Source organism: Populus trichocarpa, chromosome 8 (assembly GCF_000002775.5).
Source record: "Populus trichocarpa isolate Nisqually-1 chromosome 8, P.trichocarpa_v4.1, whole genome shotgun sequence".
Taxonomy (NCBI): domain Eukaryota; kingdom Viridiplantae; phylum Streptophyta; class Magnoliopsida; order Malpighiales; family Salicaceae; genus Populus; species Populus trichocarpa.
The window spans coordinates 4,155,139-4,177,238 of record NC_037292.2 but is presented as its reverse complement, the minus strand read 5'-3'; the positions used below and the strand labels follow the sequence as shown (position 1 = coordinate 4,177,238).

Sequence of the window (22,100 nt, the reverse complement as noted above, 5' to 3'; positions counted from 1 at the left end):
ATTTAAATTCTATTAATGTCCAAATCACACCCCACACTGAAAATGAAATTATTGCCCCACCCTACCAAAAAGTAAAAAGAAAAAAGAAAAAAAGAAAATTAACCCACACATTCCCGAAGATAGATAAAAAAAAAGGTATGAAATGGTCCCCTTGAACGACCATCTTGACATTCTACCAAAACAACAAAGACCCAGAAACAATCAAAATCACAAAACCCTCCACGTGTATGCTCCAGATTTCTCCGCGTGTACACGTGACCTACAAAAACCCCAAAACCCCTCTTTTCAAAGTTGGTAATAGAAAGACAGGACAACCTCTCCCCAGCTTCAGTTTTACAGCAAAACAGACAGGGAGCGACAAAGAAGCGGAGAAGAGAGAGAAAGAGAAGAGGCATGCAAGGCATAAAACATGTTTTTATTTTTTTCCACTCTTGACCCTCCAAATTTACTTAATTCACATGCGAGCACCTCTCTTTCATTGCTCTCGAGTTTCTTCTTAGCTTCAGATATTTTGACTTTCTCTAATGGCGGGACCAGAAGCAGAAACAGGACGAGCAGTCCCGGACGTGGAAGCAGTGCTGGATTTTCTACGCAAAAATGGTTTAAGGGACGCAGAGTTGGCTCTTAAAGAGGACATGATCGAGAGAAGTAATGAACTGGGCTCCTTCGACTTTGAGAAGTTCTTGTTTGTATTGCCACCCGTGAGGGTTCCGGCGAGTGTCCGGCCGCTGGATGTGGAAGAAGGTGGTGGCGCCGTTGAGAGGCTGAGATCGAGTTCTGGGTCTCCGTCGGACGATGAGTTTGTTAGCTTGGGGTCTTCTACCAGTGCTAGTGAAGTGTACTCTTCAGGTACTGGTTGATGCTAGATGGATTTTTTTTCCGGTAGATTTTGATTGAATTTTGATTTTTGGTTGGTCGGTTTTTCTTCAATTATAATCTCTTGTTTGATCAAGGAATTATGTAAGAAATCCTTAAATGAAAGCAAAATCCTGTAGAAGATGAAGAAATGCGCAATAGATCAGAATCTCGAGTCGTGTTTTATGTTATGCTATTAATATAAATTTCAAAAGCTCGACCTGAGTCTGTTGGTCAATTATATTGCTTATGATGAGGCACATACTCTTCGTTTTTATCTTGTAATATATCGTGAAAAAATTAGGATTAAGAATTTATTGTTTTGTTTGTGTCGTCTTTGGTTAGGGGTCAATCTATTTTCTCTGAATTGGTCCAATTTAATCAGCTGTGTCAGAGGGGACACGCGATGTTGTTAGATTGGAATTTTATTTTTGGTAGATTGGTAGATGATATATGGTAGTATAAGATGCTGCTTTTTTCAAATTGATATGCATTTGATTCTTTTACTAGAGCATCATTGCAGTTGAAGCTCGAAAATAGCCTGTAACATTTCTGCTAGCATATATTCCGAGCACCAAAACCGCCCTTTTCTTATATTTCACTTTCCTTAAATGTTTTTCTGTCAAATTTGGAAATATTATATGTCTAAAATGACACTCAATTTCAGCAAAATTGCAGATTCTACTGTTCTTATTAACGCACTGGCTCATCTTCATCATTTCTAATCATATATTCTCTGTTTTCAACCCCATCAATAGTCCATCATCACTTCATCTGCAGAATATGAAAATCAGCATGTTACTCAAGACACCGATTCTGTCTTCATTTAATCACTGGGAATCAAGTTTGAGAATGCACTGCATAGCATAACCATCCTTTGGTGTATGCATTTTATAGAAGCCTGCATGCAGAATGGAAGCGAGATACTTAGTAAGCAACTGCACTATTACTAATACCTTTTGTTGTATTTGCAAAATTACAAAACTCTTTAAAATACTCCAATTATTTCTGCATTGTTTCTGGTATCTTGCCATGGTTATTCTTTTGTGCTCTGTGCTTGTAGGTGGGCTGCTGTTGTATTAATTTTAGCTGGTGGGGCAATTGAACATTCTGATGCCTTTTCATTTCTGCAGAATTCTCAAATCCATATGGACTTCATTCCACATCGCAGGCTAATTCAGAAACTTCATCTGACAGGCTCTCTCAGTTTGGCACAGCACGTGATTACCCAGATTTCGATATGCAAAATGACTCTTATTGGTATGATGAGAAAGAGGAAGGGCACTTCATGAGTCCCTGCTTCAATGGCCCAGACTACTTTGGCTGTCCAAGCGAGGATAAGTTTGTCATGACATCTGAGACTGGGAAGCAATTTGAGAATTCCTTGGGCTTGTATGATAAATCTGAAGGTGAAACACAAGGAAACATCGATTACTTGGATAAGCAGTGTCTTTACAATGTCACATCTGTGAATAATAAAAACGAGGCTCAATCTATGAATTATCATCATGATTTTGATAAAAAAAACCAGCTTGAAGGAGACATTGATAGGGACGGTAGTTCAGCCCACAATTGCAAATTCTTCACAGAAACAGGAGGGATTTATGGCAAGAATTCTGTTGACTGTATCTATACGAGCTCCAAGGGACCTGATTTAGGTGACTTTCAGTTAAAAGTTGGGGAAAGCCCTACTGATTATGATACAGTTCCTGTGCATATGGAAAACAAGAATGCTAACTACTATGGTATAAAAGGTTCCAAAAGTGACTGGATTGAAGGGTTTAAAAGTACCTCTGGCATTGTAGAAAATGGAATTGATGACTTTGAAGTTGGAGATGGTGGAGGAGTAAATGGAGAAGCCCATGAGCTTGCAGCTGCTATTGGTGGAGAAGATGTTAATGCTAACGAACTTTTGATGTACTATAACCAGGAGGATGAATATGAAGTTTTCAATCTGCGAGTTATACACAGGAAAAACAGGTTCTTGGAGACAGTCATTAACTATACTGTTTTCTTACATTGCGCCTCCAATTTTGCTTGGATATCAAGCAAGATAGTTTAAAATTGGGTTTGAGCTCGCATGAAATAATCAAATTAGCTCAACTTTTTGTGTCAATGCCTAGCCAGCTGGTCTTAAATCAGTAGGATTTGATATGGCTTGAGAAAAATACCTACCAGTTTCTCAATGCTAGCAACTTATCCACCCATTCTTAACCAGAAGGCACAGACTTGCCTCCATAGAGAATTCTCCCTCCTATTATTGTAGGTCTTGTGGTCATGGAATTGATCCTGCTGATAGTACTTTGTTTTCATGGAGATCTGATGCTTGTGCAATGCAGGTTAAATGGTTAGAACACTGTAATCATTTTTTTATGCCATCTGCAGGACTGGATTCGAGGAAAACAAGGATCTGCCTATTGTGCTAAATACTGTCATTGCAGGCAGATATTATGTCACTGAATACCTAGGTTCAGCTGCTTTCAGTAAGGTCATTCAGGCACATGATCTTCATACAGGAATAGATGTTTGCCTGAAGATTATTAAAAATGACAAAGATTTTTTCGATCAGAGTCTAGATGAAATTAAGCTTCTGAAAATAGTGAACAAGCTTGATCCGGCTGATGAACGTCACATTCTGCGCCTTTATGACTACTTCTATCACCAAGTATGTCTGAAAAAGATGGATTGTTAAATTTTTCTGCAACAAATTGACATGGTTTCGTTAACTGCTCTCCTTTTATAGATGCTATTTTGTGCATGTTACAAGAATTTTATGCCATCCTATTACTGGTCAAATTCTTGAACCTCTGCTAACCTTTTCTAATTAATAAACATTTACAGGAGCATCTCTTCATCGTTTGTGAACTCCTTAAGGCGAACTTGTATGAATTTCAGAAATTTAATCAAGAATCAGGTGGTGAAGCTTACTTCACTCTCAGCAGATTGCAGGTTAGTTAGGTTAAGCCTTGAGCCATTTTGGCATTCCTTCTGATTCATTGGTGCGACCTCTTGCTTTTACCAGGTCCACAGTTGTTATAGAAATTAGTATAATGTCTTCGAATAAACTGACCTACAACAGACAGTTTGAAATATGTATTAACGGTCAGCTATCGGTTGTTTGTCTCACAGGTCATAACCCGTCAGTGTGTGGAGGCACTAGAATACTTGCATGACTTGGGAATTATTCACTGTGATTTAAAGCCCGAAAACATTCTTATAAAGAGTTATAGGAAATGCGAGATAAAGGTTATTGATCTTGGAAGCAGTTGCTTTAAGTCGGACAACTTATGCCTATATGTACAATCTCGTTCCTATAGAGCCCCTGAAGTCATTCTAGGTCTCCCCTATGACCAAAAGATTGACTTATGGTCTCTCGGCTGCATCTTGGCTGAACTGTGCTCTGGGGAAGTATGTCTGCTTTGCTTTGCTTAATTCAGTAAAATTAAAGTGGATATTGCTGTTAGTTATTCCTTCCCGTGGATGGCTTGAGCATTCAATGATTATTTTTTCTGGTAACCTATATCATTTGCTCTGGGTTGTCAGGTGCTCTTTCCAAATGATGCAGTTGTAATGATCCTCACGCGCATGATTGGCATGCTGGGTCCTCTTGATCCAGAGATGCTGGAGACAGGACAGGAAACGCACAAGTACTTTACAGAAGAATATGATCTCTATCATTTAAATGAGGTTTGTCAAATTTCTTTCAGTTTGAGAATAGATGAGGACTAGCAGACTGTTGAACTTTTTACCTTTATGCATTCAGAATATGTTTTTGGAACATAAGATGCATAGAAATATTCAGGAGGGAGGGAAAGATTGCATTCTCATAAACTCTGCATTCATCAACTTGTGGTTATTCATTTTAAATACATTGCTCTAGGCACATGATAGTTAAGGAGGGAAAAGGTGCTTTCTGAAAGTTCCACACAACAGTCACAATTAGGGGTGTTAAGAAAAAACTGGTTCATCACCAAACTCAATTTGTCAAAATCAGATAATATAGATATTATAGATGATAATGGATCAAAAAATATAAGAAATGGATATTACAGGTTGAGATTTTTGAAACCCGGTCAATCCATATATCCAATACAACCCTGTTGGTTATCATAGCTAAATTGGTTCTTATATTTTAGTCAATTTATTCATTGATATATTAAGCTTAAATTGTTTGTTACAACTTATAACAATTCTTGAGTTAGTTTATTGAGCCCAAATCTTGGTTCTAATTAAGCTAAATCCATTGAAATTAGCAATATAAGTCCAATCCGTGAATGTCTGCAATACCATAAAAAAATTAATTAGCTTAACCTGATATATCTAACCCCTAGGTAAAAAAAAGAAGAGATGAATGGGTTGGGTTGGGTTTACAATTTATAAAATATTAGAAGTTGAGTTGGGTATAATTTTAAGCTCAAACTTAATCCAACTAAATCCATGAACACCCTTAGTTATAATAGAGTTCAACTTAGGTGTTTTTTTATGCATTATCTTGAGAAAGGACCAAGAGGTGTGTTACTCCATATCTATGCTTTGAGTATTTAACAAGGTGGGCACACTATAGTTTCAAAAGTCGGACTCGTTTAGCGGTCAACCTAGGACTTGGCTGATCCGGGATTTGAACTGGTTCGGGTTGAAAAAAAAATAATAATAAAAAAAACTTGACCGACCCGGTCAAAAACTTGGGTTGATCCGCATACCCGAGCCTGACCCATCAAAACCCGGCTATCAAACCATTGACTTTTTTTTGTTAGGTAAGTTTTGTTGTATTCAAGGATGATGTAATATATTTTTACCAATCATGACTAGTAGATGACTGATTTCACCAGCCCCAATTTACTCATACCTGGCTTGCAATGTCCAGGAGACAAATCAAGTAGAATACCTTATTCCTGAGGAATCCTCACTGGAACATCATCTACAAGTTTCCGACGTTGGGTTCATTGATTTCGTGAGAGACTTGCTTGAGCTCAACCCCCTGAGGCGTCCAACTGCAAGGGAGGCCCTAGAGCACCCATGGCTTTCACATTCATACTGAGTCCGATTCTGACTGAAGTTGTGGATCGGGAGTCAATACTCGTGGCTACGTATTTGTGTCTCTTTCTTGTCTCTGGAGTGCATGCTTCCAGTACCAGTTTTGGTTCAGTATATGCAACCACATCAGATATATACACGCATTCTTTTTTTTGTTGAACTCATATTTATTTTGTACAGGAAGTTTTCTTGCATTTTCTTTTCTTCCTTCACTTGGTGGGGCTTTGTAAGTATCATTTGATTGGGAACAGAAGGACAGTAATAAAATCACCAACACAATGATTTGGATACTTGTTGTCAATGAATGCGGAGCGCCTTCAATACGCCACATAAATCCACTATATTCCAGTCCCGAACACAGGCAAAAGTCGATGCGGGCTGCATCGAGTACAGGAAGGTGGGCTGTTTGTGGATTTATAACCAGTGACAAACAGCATGAAATTACGAACAAGAATCCAAGAAGCTGTTGTTGTTATCTGGGTGTCAACATAGAAATTAATGGCAAGTGATTAGTGTATTTTTCCTACAGAAAAGGAAAACCCTAGACCTGATCGCTTGTCTTTCCCATGCAGGCATCAAAACTATTTGGAGTTGAGGTCATGGATACCTTGTAGTGTTTGGAGGGATTGCAAGATGTCGTAAGCACTCCTACCTAACCAAATCTTGATTGATCATCCAATCTGGCCAAGAAGTTGAATAACTTAATCAACACGCATTGCGACTGAATTAGAAATTATGAAACAACAGAACAAGAAAACACGTGTAAAAGTTCAGCAATTTCTCAGAAATGAAGCTTGCATGAAAAGGGTAAAAACAAATTTTCATATCCACTACCCGAAGGAAGATCAACATCTTCGTGAATCATACCAATTTTTATTCACATGTACTGCTGCAGTATCAAATATATATTAAAAGGGTATTGAAATCTTAAATTATAAAATTTCAGCTGTACCACTGTCCAGTGTCTATCCTTCGAAGACATAGGATAGGCTGCCATCGCCAGCAATTTAGCCACCGCAGGTGATCAGATCCCAGCTGAGGTTGCTCAATCCACAGCTCAAAAAGGAAAGTGGATTGTATCTGGTTTTGGGTAGGCGTGAGTTCACCCAATCTGGCCCTAATTTTAAGAATGATCAGCAGCAGCTGCTGGTGGTAGAAATAATAATAATAAAAAACTCCTCTTGCTCTCTATCTTTCCTTTTCTCAAATTCTCTCTATTTTGGTACACACACACGCTAACTGCCTACGCGTGCAACCCCATCTGACCAATCACGTTGCATTTCACGATAATATATATTTGTTTTGTGCTAACTCTTTTACCGGGATCCAAATAACATTTCTAACGATATTATATCATATTCCAGGTCAACGTTTTGCAATCATCCGCTTATCCATTCCACGTGAGAGACGTGTGATGGCTGGGTTGTTCTGGGCCCCTGTTACCGGGACCCACATTTTTGCATCATCCGCATATCCATTCCACATAAATCTAAAATGATAATGCGGGCATGCTCTTTTTTCTGACCGGACTCACGAATCAAGAAGCAAATTGATATTATTTTAATTATTAATTGTTAAAAAAATATCCCTTTTTGTCTTTTGTGTATTCTTCCCTTCTTTTTTCATTCTGACTTTTTTTTTTGTACCTTTTATCCTCGATAATTTTACATTTGGCATTCTTACTGCATCTATTATCTTGGTTTTTTATTTATTTATTTATCTTGATTGATTTTAAAAAAGAAATTAAATAGTGGAAAACAAAAAAAGTCATGTCCATGTCACGCACCGAATTTACTTTTCTTTATTAGGAATAAAAGCTCAGAATCTTACAAGGATTTCAAATCAACACGGAAGTAAGAGGGGGCACCGAATGCATGTTTGAAAAATCACCGATTTAGTTGTGATGTGATTTACATCCTTCCTCTTTCTATACTTTGATCAAATCGAAGAATAATCACACACTCACCTCGATGACCACAACAGCCATGTCATCTCTCCTCTTCACCGTCGCCCGTCCTAAAAGCACGGAATTTTATAATAAAACAAACATAACACTCAGCAAATCAAGTTTTTTTTTAAGGAAACAATCTCACTGCCTCGCTCTCTCTCGCTCTTGATAAGTTAAGTTATAAACCATCACCGCCATCGAACCAGTTCTTGATCATACTATATGGCTGAGCTGACTCATCCCGAGGTGGTTTACTCACCACGGTCAATTCAGTTATGGAGGGCACTGTGGAACTGGCTTGCTTTCTTCTTCCAGATCTTTTTACAGATCCTTAGAGCCGTTGGACCTCGATCTCTCTCTACTCCTTCTCATACTTTCAAGCCCTTGCCTCTTGGCGAGTTGCCTGAGACCACCGATCCTCCTCCCGCAACAGTCGAGATCCCCGCCGGCACCGACGCCATTTCCGCCAACGAGCCTATCCAGAAACTCACCGTATGATATCGATTTTCTCTGGTTATGATAGTTGCTCTCAAAGAAGGTTCTGTATGTGTTCTGATTTATGCATATAATAATAATAATAATAATAATAAAAGGATGAGTTATTTTTTCAAGAGGTTTATGATTTTTGTGTTTGCCAGGTTATGTATTTTATGACGTAGATAGATATGGAGAGTTAAGGCCAAATTAAGATGTTAGTTACTAGAATTAGTAGTCAATAGTAATAGATTGGGAAATTCTAGTTTTAGCTTTCATGAACTATTACTAGTACTATTTAGAGGAGTGTTGCACGTTGGTGTGGATTTAACAATTTGAGAAATCATATTTACGAGCTAAATCTATAAAATTTTTTTAAAAAAATTTTCTATGTGATAATAAAGTGTGCTTTCTTGTTTTTATTCAATGATAAGGGGTATCTTCAGGTCAGCTTGCATGCTAACCGAGACCAAGTCCCCTCCTCGGGACCCAATACATCAACCTGATACATCAGGAATTTAATAAATTCCCCTGGATAAAGTGCGCTTTAAAGATGCTTTAGATTATTTTTGTGTCTTATGTTTTCCCATTGTAAATGATATGTTTTCGTGCTCGTAATACTCTAAGCTTTCTTGTATTTTGGATATTTTATGTAGGTTATGTTTCTGATATTTATTTATGGTTTTCTTACATCTTCCATTAAATCTTGAACATTTGAAGTTATAAAAGGATTACTTTTTTGGGTTCCAAGCTTTGATTTTGTCACTCGGTACGTGAGTTAGTTAATTACTGCTGTGAAATCCCACTATTGATTTTTTGTATGGTAATGTGCCGAGAGGGTTTAAAATTCTGAGGTTATGCATTGATATGTGTTGTTGGTCTTGGGTATTTAACTTTATAATCTGTAAAATCATTGTGCGAAAGGTGTTTAGCAGGGTTTTTCTCTATCTTCTCTCTTGCTGCTTCTTTAAAAACAGTAATTCAACATGACATTGACTCCAGAATATGTACTGCAGGTGGTTCTTGACTTGGATGAAACTCTAGTATGTGCTTATGAGACATCTAGTTTGCCAGCGCTTCTGTGCAATCAAGCAATGGAAGCTGGATTGAAGTGGTTTGAGCTGGAATGTGTATCTTCAGACAAGGTTCTTATATGCAAGTCATTTTAAGTAAAATTATTTAAGTTAGACTATTTTGACTTGAGTATGTTGGGATTTGAAGGAATGCGAAGGGAAACTTAAGATCAATTATGTTACGGTATTTGAGCGTCCAGGGTTGGATGAATTCCTAAAACAACTCAGTGAATTTGCAGAGCTTGTGCTATTTACAGCTGGCCTTGAAGGTCTGATATTTACTTCACCATACATCTGGCTGCTATACTTACTGTATCGGCTATTAGCTCTTCCACCTTTATTATTATTTTCTTAGCGAGTTCGAAATACCACCTTTGAATATTTGCAGGTTATGCCAGACCACTTGTTGACAGAATAGATACAGAAAATCGATTTAGTCTACGTCTTTATCGGCCTTCAACAACTAGCACGTAAGCACGAGTTGTTGTATTCATATTTTTCTGGTCTTTCTTACATTATGTCTTTCCTTCCTTGAGTTTGTAACTGCTGATAGCACACTAGTTATTTGAAATTTAGGATATTTACTTCTCTAGATAAAAAGGCTTCTCAAAAGGACAAGTGGAACTTGTGTTCTTGTCCTTTTAGTTTGCCGAATACACAAGCATATATACACCAGTTAACAATATTCTACCATGAAGTATGCGCACATCTTTTGAATTGGACATAAGTTATGACCATCACACATTGCTTAAGTGATTTTATTGGAAACAGTTAAAACTCTTATAATATTTTGGAAGAAATCTTTTTTCTGACAGTCTTGGATATTAGAGTTTCTCTATATGTTTTTTTCTGGATGCTTATTATGCTAGAGTAACAATATATGGTGTGAATGGTCTCTATACTTTACAGAAAAAACTGATATTATGAAATGAATTAGGTATGATCGTGCAGATTTTACATTTAGCAGGTCGACTTAAGTTACTATGATTTCATGTTAAGTAAATTCTATGCAATCATTTGATGTATCTGTCTGTGAATAAGAGTTATACATGGTAAAGCTAATTCTTGAAAATTTCTTACAAGATTAAATATCATTTACCTCACGCAAGCTAAAGAGTTACATATTTAATGCTGGAATTTTTCTCAACGTTCAAAACAAGGTTTTACATATTCTATAGAAATTAAGTTCATGCTCGCTTCAGAAGACACATTCTAGACAATCTTGATTAGACTGGGGCTATCACTATGTTGAATTTTGAGTTTAGTTCGTTTTTCTTTTTACAGAAACTAGATTGTTTATGCTCCCGATAATTGCCTGTGTAATGGTGCTAATGATTTCATATTTAAACCACCCCCACCCCCATCATAATGACTGTATTTATTTATTAACTGCAATGGATTTGCTTGGTTTTAATAATGTGTTCCAATTCTTCATGAGTGCTTTATGCCACTCACTTTTAGTGCTTCAAACTCATCTTTCTAGTTTTGAGTGGATGTGAAATTTTGATGATAAAGATGTCAATTCCTGATAATGACGCAGTATGCTTCTGTGATTAAGTTAAGCAAATGCAGATACTTTGTATAGTTGATTTATTTCTAAATGAAGGAATTAACTTCTCTTGTATCCTTACGCTTAAGATTCATTTTTTAGTTTTGAAAACCTTTCATGCTGTATGTGACCACTGAACAGGGAGTATCAGGAGCATGTGAAAGATCTCTCCTGCATATCAAATGATCCATGCCGGGTTGTTATTGTTGACAACAATCCATTCAGTTTCTTGTTGCAACCACTGAATGGAATTCCATGCGTTCCATTTTCTGCAGGACAACCACATGATACACAGGTAGGAATATCTAAATTACTTAAATTCATAATTATTCCCCAATCTTGTTTGTTCATTTACTCAACCACCTCTCTATCCATATTTATGGGCTGTTCAGCTTCTGGATGTGCTTCTTCCACTCCTCAAGCACCTCTCTCAGCAGAACGATGTGAGACCTGTACTCTCTGAAAGATTCCACATGCTTGAATGGTTTCAGAAGCAGGGAATCCCTGCTTCTGGTTGGACGTAGCAGGATAAAAGATCATCTGCAACTGGAAGCAGCCCTCCTTTGTACCATCCACAGTTACTTCATTCAAAGGCAGCAACTTATTGTAGGAGCAATGGATTTTGTATAGCATTAATTTCTCCTGCAGAGGCATTGATGAAAGCTGAAGTAACACAGCTTCAGAAAAAGGATTTATCTGCTGCTTTTATTGGTCAAATAGGTACAACATTTATGTCTGTAGATTTGTTTATACTCCGATTCTTGTTGTAACTGTGTTTATATGTTTGCACCTTGCAGTCTGCTTGATTGTTTATGTATCTTTTAGACTTCTGTATATCTGCTCCTCGTTAACAAAGGTTGTTAGTTTACTCGTTAGTCTCAGTGGCAGTGTGGCTGGTTTATAAGGAGTGTTTATTGCTTGAATGTTCCATGTCACGTGGATTTGTGCTTTTAATTAATAATAGGAGGATAGTTATGATGAGCTTCGGAGAAATTAAATTGCTGGACATTTTCCTGGAATGAAAAATATCAAAAGAGAAGAAAGACCGGTCTTGTTTGACGTCTGCACATTAATTGCACTGGCCAAACTAATTAAGCAGATAATGCTATTTTGTACTGGTCCTCCTTTTTTTTTTCGGTGCCGAGATGCTTCCATTTTTCTACCCTACTGGCCGTGGATCAACCCTTTCAGACCGTCAAGAAGCATGGCTATCCCCTCCTGCTCCTTTGTTTTGGATCTTGTGGACCTGGTTTACGTAGTTCTTACGGGGGCTAATTTGGTAGAAGAATTTCTTGCCTAAAATTTGCCTTGTACTCTCCAGCAGTCCTAAGAAGGTAAATTTCCCAACAATTCTTTAATGGGATATCAATATGAACTTGTGCCATATTCCCTTTGCCAGGTTTGATAGAGTGATCTCGTGTACCACTAGAAATTGTCTGGCAGTGCAGTAACGCAGCATAGAAGGAAGACCCCGCATTGGCACATGGGCGGCGGCGACTTTGCCTGGCCGATGACTTAGCTTTGATATAATAATTATGGATCAAGTAGCACTCCGACATGATGTTAGGAACTTGACCGCTTTCACAGGTTTGCATGTTCCTCAAGTTTATATATGGATTAGCAAAACCAACCTACAACTTCTATATACGGTTATAGAGAGCACTCACTTTTTCATTCTCAAGGGTGACCATCTTTCCACCTTTTCTTTCCCATATATATATATATATATTGAAATCCAACAGATAATGTGTTGGATATTTTAATTATACTGATTGATATTTTAAATAATTGCTCAAGTTCAAGAATCTTGACGACCTGGAGTTTAGGCAGCAATGCTAACTTCAGCAGTGACGTGCTTGATTCCGTCATATTTCAGGATCAGATTAATCATTCAAATAAGCTAGTTAAAAGGGTATTCTTCACTTTACGATTCTTCTCGGTTTATTTTTGCCACCTTATGATGAATACAGGACAGCTTTCACTAGCTTGGCGGCTATATAAATAGGAAGGTGCATAATGTTGAGTCATCCTGAAAATGTTATGTTCAGTCCAGTTCCAGTCAGTATACCTGGTAATCATTCTAAAAAGAATGACTTAATTATCAAACATGGGCGTTAATTGCAAGAAAGACAGAACTACATAATTGTAAAAACCTGTAAATTATTATACGCAATAACAATTAAGCTTTTGATTGTAAAGGATGCTTCAAGCGTTTACTTTCCCTAAAGAATTATTTTCCTGTAAATTATTATACGCCATAACAATCAAGCTTTGATTGTAAAGGATGCTTCAAGCGTTTACTTTACCTAAAGAATCATTCTTCAATCATGGCTTTCTTTACATGTACAACACCCTGGTTTGACCATGTGCCTTTACCTAATTTATGTGTCACTCGGAGTTGCTGACATGTGTTTATCAATACGAGCTGTTCTTCAGATTCCCTTAGCAGGAGCCAGTAACGCATTATAAAATGGAAGTAAGGATCACATGCCAGGTTAATCAGTGCCTTTTGCTCATTTAATTGGATTTGATTCCAGAATCTATGGAATGATTACAGCGCTATCCTCCAGATTTTCCTGATACAAATTGAATCCTACATGCATCGTATACGGGGAAGAGATTTTGCGTTTTGACTTTGATTTTGTTTAGAGGTGGAAGTTATTATGTATTGGAATCATGTGTTTAACTTTTCAAGAAAAGAAAAGAAAAGGATCAAGCATTTCTGAATTAAATCCTTGTTGATGATATTATGAGATTGGGAAGGGCAGATCGTAACATCATGGACAATAATACTTGGTCAAAGGCTTCCATGGAAACGTAATTATGTGAGCGAAAGCTTCTCTATTTTATATTAGGGGTTGAGTAAAAAATTAAAAAATCGAGAAAATAAAAAAAAATAACCAAAAAAACTGATTCGTGAAAAAAACCGATTAAAATTTTAAAAAAACGACCGGTTTGGTTTCGGTTTTATAAGCCTGAAACCGAAAAAACCGAACCGAACCCAAACAAAAAAAAACCGGGAAAAAACCAAGCCAAACCAGAAAAAAACCGAGTCAAACCGAAAAAATCAAGCCAAATCGGTTTTTGTCCTAAAAAACCGAACCGAACCGAAACCGGTTGGTTTGAACCGGTTTTGGTTCGGTTTCGGTTTTTTTTAAAAAAACAATTTTTGGTTTGATTATTTTTTTTTGATAAAAACCAAACCGAATAAAAAATAATCACCCCTATTTTATACCAGCAAAACATCACGAGAGAACAGTATCGCTAATTGGAGAGTTTCTCAGTAAGAAAACATTACTAATTAGAGAGGGATGGTAAGTGATTATTTCAGGTTTATTTAATTATGATAATTTTACATTTTGAGATAGCAAATTATACAAACCAACAATTCAATTGGTTGTCTGAACACGGAAGGTAATTGAATGTTTTAACTGCCCCACAGGGCAAAAACAAGGTAGTGTTTATTTTATTTTATTTTTTTAATATTTTCATATTATTTGATATAAAAAATTAATTTTAAAAAATAAAAAATATATTATTTCAATAAATTTTCAAATAAAAATACTTTAAAAAATAATCATAACCACACTACCCATTATTATATAATTAACTACGGTCACCTGAAAAGTTGTAACAGTAGAGAGAAGAATGACTACATTGAACTTTTTTTTTTTTTACTAATGCCGGGCTTTTGCTGTGGTCAAAACACAGCATTTATCACAAAAACAAAGACAGAATCTTCCACCCCTCGAATAAGTTGACCTACCTAATTTAACCTAAATCGGTCAAGTCTCGAACCTTAAATTTGTTGCAAAGTTGCAATGATTAGAGTGTGAAATCAATACAAGTTCTGGAAAGTAAGGATTCAGGAATATTATTTATCAAGGTGTTACGTTTTCAAAGACCACCAACCCCAAATTAAATATATGGTAGAGCTTTGCACATAGTATCATGACTAGATTGAAAACGTTGAGTAGTATTCCGTGGTTCAAATTTGCCTGGTTCATCGCTTGAATCTTATTTTTACATTGCATCAATATTTTATCTGTTTATACGAAACAGACATCACCTTTTTAAGAGAACAGTCAAGCATGTCAGATTGAAGTAGTTTTCAGCGGGCTAATCCACAGATTGAGTTGACCATGTCAAGGATTTGCTCGGAAGATGTTATATTTTGTAGACAGCATTTAAAAATGAAGAACTGCGCATGCAAGATCATCTATGCAACTCCTAATTCTCATGAGTCTCTGTCAGACGTGTTTGGATCTGCAATAAAAAGGAAAAAAGAAACCTAGAGAGGCAAGTTAACAAATTTACCGAAGAACAAAAAAACCCATCCATATTTCACTCTTTGCTTTCATTTTCTTCCCTTCTCTCTCTCTCAAATCAAGCAAGCCAGTCGTGAAACTCATGCTATATGACCCAGTTAGATTACATCAAATCTTGAATATAAGATTTACGGATTATTCCTTCTAATCAGTGACGATTAACCTCTTCAAAAATAATAATTTCCATGTAAAATAAAACTCGAAATGATACGTCTACTTTTTGAATAGATTCCATATTTGATTTGCAGCCTTCGTGGTCAAGAATTGCCATCTGTATGTTTCGTAAAACACTTTGCCTTTGCATTGCTTACGTGTTTCTTTATTTATTTATTTCCCTTTTTTTTTTTTCATTCGAGCATGGTGCATGTGCTTCGCTCTCTAAAGCGAACAACAAGTTCTTGGGCCATCAAAGATAATTATAACTATTTAGATGGTGGTCTAATGATAAGAGGTTGTGATTAAGGGGTTTGTTTTTTTTGTGATTTCAGGTTCGAGCCTTGTAGTTGCTCATATGATGGTCACTAGAGGCTTACATGGTCGTTAACTTCAAGACCCGTGGGATTAGTCGAGGTGCGTGCAAGCTGGCCCGGACACTTATATTAATAATAATAATAAAAAAAGATGGCAAATTGTACTTCACCTATTCCTTATGATTGTTTTTTAAAGTATTTTTTACTTGAAAATGTATCAAAATAATATTTTTTTATTTTAAAAATTATTTTTGATATCTTTGCATCAAAATGATCTGAAAACACGAAAAAAAAATATTAATTTAAAGTAAAGAAAAAAATTAAAAAACATTTAAATTTTTTTAAAAATATTTTTAAAATATAAAAACAAACACGAAACAAACGAGAACGATCATATCATCATAATTATAAGTGTGGTCCTGCGTTTCCTTGGAAAAAAGTGCCCTTGTAATTTTTTTTCATTTAATGGATAGATAACAAAGCATCTTTGTGGCTTTAAGTGTTGGGAAATTGCAGGATTTGAACTTAACTTGCCCTCAAAAACTGAAAAAAATACAATACTCTGATATGGATTTTAAAATAGTTATGAAATTGAGATAGCAATTAATACATAACATTTTAAAATCAATTCATCTCATCGACTAAGTTAAATACATAACAATTAATTCTTGATTTTAAAAACTTCATAGGAAAACACATATTCTAGCCTAATATTGAGATTGGATCTAGATATTGATATGGAATTAAAGAGTTGCTTACAGGAGTGAGAAAAAAACTAAAATACCGATTAAACTGAGAAAACCGAAAAAAAAATAATCGTAAAAAAACACCAATTAAAATTTAAAAAAAACTAACCGGTTCGGTTTCGGTTTTATAAGCCTGAAACTGAAAAAACCGAACCGAACCCAAACAAAAAAAACCGCTAAAAAAAGCAAAACTGGAAAAAATCGAGTCAAACCGGTTTGAACCGGTTTTTTTCCTAAAAAACTGAATCAAAACCGGTCGGTTGAACCAGTTTCGGTTTTTTTTATATAAAAAAAATTCAATTTGATTATATTTTTTTTGATAAAAACCACACCGAACCGAACCGAACAAAAAATGATTACCCCTAGCTTCTTATTTACCCACTAGATCAAGAATATCTCTCTCTTTAAATTTAAATGATATTAAGAAATCTATTCAATCAAACAATCGAATTTGATAACCAATATGCATTCAAAGAAGAAACCATTTTGATTTTCGTTTCAATTTTGTAGATTGAGGAAAATTATCTCATCAAAATGATATGATTTTTTTATTAACTCAACTATAAGGGGTATTTTTTTATTAACTTGCACATTAATTAAAACTATATTTTTTTTCAAAGTGATTTTAATGAAAATTAATAATTTTTTCAAGATGCTAGTACTAAGGTGTTGTTTGGTTATAAAAATAAAATGTTTGGGATGAAACTATATAGTGGGTGGTTCAATGATAAGAGTTTTGGACCAAGGGGTTTGCTTCCTCTATGGTTTTAGGTTCGATCTCTGTAATTGCTAATATGATGGTTACTGGAGACTTACATAGTTGTTAACTTTGGAATTAATCGAGATACGTGCAAGATGATTTGGACATCTATTTTAATAATAATAAAAAAATCTGGATGGAAGAATGATAACATGAATAAAGAAATCGGAACACGTTTTAAGTCCAATACTATGCTTGAAATAGTAACAGATAGCATGATGGAATTAAAAACATTTAATGACTCGTTTTTAAAATAAACACATATGAGGTTAGTCGAACCCCCAAATCAAACTGTCCACTCTAAAGAAAAATTATCATTTACCTTTTTTAAAAAAAACTTTCCAAACACATCCTTAGAAACAAAAACTCTTAACAGTCAAGAAAATAAAAAACTCAAACGAGCTGAAAAAGCCATGTAACCTCCTGCACACAAGACTGTTTATTAGAACTTAAACCCCCCCAACTCTCTCCCCCTCTCTATGAGCCACACAAGACTGTTTATTAGAACTTCTACGAGCTTTTCATTCTCTTATTAATTTCAAACGCAATAAAAACAATAAAAACTGATAGACATTCAGTACCTTAAAATCTCCGCTCTCTCTCTACCAATGAAGCCTACCCGTCACCCGTCACCCACATCCTCTACCACCACCGGAAATCTCCACTTCTGTACATGACGAAACTACACCTCTCCTCCGCTGTCCTCTCCGTCACCACCCTGTCACTTCTCTCCTTCATCTTATCATCTCCATTTCTAACCCATGCCTTGGGCTCCGGCTCCACCCTCGCGGTCATCTCCGCCACCTCCACCGTCTGTGGCGTCGCCGCCTCCCAACCATCCCAAAGTATTACCTGCTATAGACGAACCCCCATCGCCGAAATCATTACCGTCCAACCTAACGTCTCCTTCTCCGCCATCTCCGGCGGCTCCACCTTCTTCTGCGGTCTACGTTCTGGGGGCTATGCTTTCTTATGCTGGGACACAACGAATTCCTTTTTTGAATCTCGAAGAGTCTATGTTAACAACACCGCCCTTCTACAAAACCTCTCTGTTGGTGATAATCAAGTGTGTGCAATTGTTAATGACACATCGAGTGTCAACAAAACTGGGACCGTTAGGTGTTGGAGGGGAGATGGTAATGCAAGTAAACAATCACCAAGCGAAGGCGATAAATTTAAGTCAATTTCAAGTGGGTCTGGCTTCTCATGTGGGATTTTAATGGAAAATAACAGAATTAAGTGTTGGGGTAATAATGCAATTGCAAGAGAGATTGAACTTGGTTTTGCCGATATGATAATTTGGAATCTTGAAGTGGGTGGTTTACATGTTTGTGGTGTCAATTCTAGTGGCGTTTTGGTGTGCAAAGGGGATAATAGATTTGGTCAATTGAATGTCCCTTCAAATAATGCATTGGAATATTCGCAGTTGGCTCTTGGGGCTAGTCATAGCTGTGCGATTCGAAGGAATAATGGATCTGTTGTTTGTTGGGGAGGTGGTGGTGAATATAATGTGAGTGAGATTCAGGGTGTTTTCTTTGAGTCTATTGTTTCAGGTTCTAATTTTAGCTGTGGATTGGTTTCGCGTGATTTTTCGATTATGTGTTGGGGACCAGGGTGGCCTAATGCTTCAGGGACTCGGCTTCCGTTGGGCGAGGTTTTACCAGGGCCATGTGTGCAATCTTCTTGTAGTGAATGCGGTTTGTATCCGCGATCTGAGAAGTTGTGTTCTGGTTCAGGGAACATTTGCAAGCCTTGTGGTCCCAATGCTTCGATATTAACACCGTTGGCTCCGACGTCATTGCCATCAGCACCACCCCCGTCGATAGTGCCAAAGTCATCTCCGTCCAATAAATTGACAACAGGGTTATTGGCATTTGCTATTGTTGGATCAGTAGGGGGGTTTGCCGGAATTTGCACGATTATTTATTGCTTGTGGACTGGAGTTTGCTTTGGTAAGAAGAAAGTGCATAATTCAGTTCAGCCTACAATTACTAGAGCTGTTTCCATTGCTGGCGTGACATCAAATAATAGTGGTTTAAATTCGAGATCATCAACTATAAGACGCCAGAGCTCAAGGGTGATGAGGCGTCAGAGGAGTGGAACGTCATCAAAGCATGGGGATAGAGCTGAGGAGTTTAGTCTGGCTGAACTTGCTGCTGCTACCAACAATTTTTCAGTAGAGAACAAGATTGGTGCAGGGAGCTTTGGTGTTGTTTATGGAGGGAAATTGAAAGATGGCCGCGAAGTGGCGATTAAGAGAGGGGAAACAGGCCAGAAGATGAAGAAGTTTCAAGAGAAAGAGAGTGCTTTTGAATCAGAATTGGCGTTCTTGTCAAGGCTTCACCACAAACATCTGGTAAGGCTTGCTGGGTATTGTGAAGATGGAGATGAGAGGCTTCTAGTTTATGATTACATGAAGAATGGAGCTCTTTATGACCATTTACATGACAAGAACAACATTGAAAAGAGTAGCAGTGTGATAAATTCATGGAAAATGAGGATCAAGATTGCACTTGATGCTGCTAGAGGAATTGAATATCTTCACAACTATGCGGTCCCACCAATAATTCACAGAGACATCAAGTCGTCAAATATATTACTCGATGCGAATTGGACAGCAAGAGTTTCTGATTTTGGGTTGTCATTGATGGGTCCTGAATCAGAACAGGATTACAATTACAGACCAACAAAGGCAGCAGGAACAGTTGGGTACATTGATCCTGAGTACTATGGCCTAAATGTATTAACTGCAAAGAGTGATGTCTATGGCCTTGGTGTGGTATTATTAGAACTCCTGACTGGAAAAAGAGCCATTTTCAAGGGTGATGATAATGGAGGCACACCAACAAGTATAGTGGATTTTGCGGTGCCTAAACTTATGGTTAATGAATTGGGTAAGATTTTGGATCCCAGGGTTGGACCGCCGGAGCTTAATGAAGCAGAAGCAGTGGAGCTGGTGGGATACACTGCAATGCATTGTGTGAATTTGGAAGGGAAAGATAGGCCAACTATGACAGACATTGTTGCTAACTTGGAGCGAGCCTTGTCCCTCTGTGATGGTAGTAGCCATGGCAGCATCTCTAGTGGTAGAATATCAATTGTTTCAGATTGAAATTTCAATTTTCAAACCCAGAAGAACAAATATTTTTTTGGATAATTTAATTGGGTATACATTTGGGCTACTGTAAAGAATAGGATTTTTCCTTTCCTTTTTTTTTTTTCCTTTTCAATTGCAGAGGAATTAGGAGTATTTATCAACAATCGAGCTGTAATGTAGGGTTTTGTGAACACTGACCGCAAGGAGAATGATTACATGATTTATTTTTATGGAGAATATTCCTTTTCTTCTTAATAGTTTAAGATTGTTAAACAGAAGCCCCTTTGCTTATTTTTCCTTTTGTCGAAGTAGGATGCATGTATGTCTGGCATTACAGCAATAGTTTCAAGTGTTTTTTATTTAAAAATAAATTAAAATAATATTTTTTTAAAATTTTATTTTTTATATTAATACCTTAAGACAATTTAAAAAACATAAAAATATAATTTTAAATAAAAAAATTAAATTTTTAAGAAACAGTATTTTAAACACTAACAAACACGGTGTAGTCGGAAGAGTTCACCCAGTTTTCTCGTTGACAAAATGGACTGATCACCCTTTCTCTTAAAAAAAGTTGCAGATGACAATTTGTCTATTTGCGATGTGATGTTAGGAAAGGACATAAAGTTGACAAAATTAGGCATATGGGCCTGTACATGTGGCACCAAAATAGGCGACGATGCTTTTCACTGTGTACTTGCCTACACCGACCACCGCTATCAGAACTCTTTCCGAAGCAGAATTTCTGGTATGGGTCCATCCCTGAAAAGGGCAAGAAGCAGAAGCAAAATGTGGTCCTATTTCTGGACCTTGGCACATTGCTTCGAGTTATCGTTTGGTACTCCATGAATTTGACTTTGAAAATTCAATTAACAAAAGGAGTCAATAGGATAGGGCTTTGTTCTGCGACTTTTTGTAAAATTATCATAGTAATTTTAAATTTTTTAAAGAATAATATATTTTGAAATTTTTTTGGATGAAATAATTTTTTTTTTATATTGTTGTTAATGGTATTGCGGCTGCGGTTGTGGTTGTGATTTAAAAAAATTATTTTATAAAAAATACTTTTAGTTGAGGTTGGTTTGAAAAAATATATGTTTGGTTAAAACTATGGTTAAAATTGAGATTGAGTAAAAAGTAGTTTAATGTATTTGGTTAATAATGCTAATTGAGGTTGTAAAATAATTTTAAAAAATATTTTTTATTGTTTCATTAAACTATTTAAAATTTCATCACGTATGAAATACATTCGACAAAGACTACAGTTTTCACAAATTTTTAAGAGCGCAACAACATCAGGTAAAATATAATCAGGAACAAAATTGAGATTGCGATCAAATTCTATAAATGCGGCGTCATCAAGCGATCTCCGTCTAATTTATGTAGTCATTGAATAATATTTAACACTAGTTTTTCGAATAAAACACAATTAAAAATTAAAAAATAATTTTTATTTTTTATTTTACTAGGTCAGACATGGTTCAATGAATTTTGAGTTTTGAACCGGAACCGGTCCGACCGGAACAGTGGAGCTGGCTACACTATTCACGTGAACAGTGTAGCCAGCTCCACTGTTCATGCTAATTAATTAGCATGAATAGGGCGCAAGAAGCGGCATTCACTTGTTTTTCTTTTCCCTGCGTTTCGAACATAAAAACATTGTGAGATCTATGAACAATAAAATGTTTTTTTCTTTACCAAACAGGTTGCATTTACATTTTATTTAAAACACAAACACAACCTCATTACCAGACAGCCTTTAAATA

At 36.4% G+C, this 22,100-nt stretch overlaps 3 protein-coding genes and 2 long non-coding RNA genes across 6 annotated transcripts; 3 read left to right on the top strand and 2 right to left on the bottom strand.

Moving 5' to 3' along the window:
- The first annotated feature begins 293 nt into the window (after positions 1-293).
- Positions 294-6,179, top strand: LOC7488023 (serine/threonine-protein kinase ppk15). Of its 2 annotated transcripts, none has more exons than XM_024606733.2 (7): positions 294-849; positions 1,989-2,835; positions 3,241-3,520; positions 3,697-3,804; positions 3,985-4,263; positions 4,399-4,542; positions 5,720-6,179. In XM_024606733.2, exons 1-7 carry the CDS (start codon positions 525-527, stop codon positions 5,891-5,893), a joined length of 2,157 nt encoding a protein of 718 aa, XP_024462501.2. In that variant the 5' UTR covers positions 294-524; the 3' UTR covers positions 5,894-6,179. The 2 variants fall into 2 exon arrangements, with proteins under 2 accessions (XP_024462501.2, XP_024462503.2); XM_024606735.2 differs by lacking the exon at positions 294-849 and adding an exon at positions 1,640-1,785.
- LOC127905633 (uncharacterized) lies at positions 1,412-2,792 on the bottom strand. The gene is made up of 2 exons (XR_008059849.1): positions 2,647-2,792; positions 1,412-2,258 (listed from the first exon to the last, which is right to left on the bottom strand). It is a non-coding gene; the product is annotated as an uncharacterized LOC127905633 (long non-coding RNA).
- On the bottom strand, positions 6,033-7,155 carry LOC18101416 (uncharacterized). Its single transcript, XR_002983264.2, has 3 exons — positions 6,842-7,155; positions 6,497-6,569; positions 6,033-6,365 (listed from the first exon to the last, which is right to left on the bottom strand). It is a non-coding gene; the product is annotated as an uncharacterized LOC18101416 (long non-coding RNA).
- A 599-nt stretch (positions 7,156-7,754) lies between these two features.
- Positions 7,755-11,808, top strand: LOC7488022 (uncharacterized). Its single transcript, XM_024607837.2, has 6 exons — positions 7,755-8,329; positions 9,328-9,456; positions 9,533-9,653; positions 9,773-9,854; positions 11,075-11,228; positions 11,326-11,808. The coding sequence occupies exons 1-6, from the start codon at positions 8,060-8,062 to the stop codon at positions 11,455-11,457; spliced, it is 888 nt and encodes a 295-aa protein (XP_024463605.2). The 5' UTR covers positions 7,755-8,059; the 3' UTR covers positions 11,458-11,808.
- A 5,913-nt stretch (positions 11,809-17,721) lies between these two features.
- On the top strand, positions 17,722-20,571 carry LOC7494497 (putative serine/threonine-protein kinase-like protein CCR3). Its single transcript, XM_024606500.2, has one exon. The coding sequence runs from the start codon at positions 17,911-17,913 to the stop codon at positions 20,347-20,349; it is 2,439 nt and encodes an 812-aa protein (XP_024462268.1). The 5' UTR covers positions 17,722-17,910; the 3' UTR covers positions 20,350-20,571.
- Positions 20,572-22,100: the final 1,529 nt, after the last annotated feature.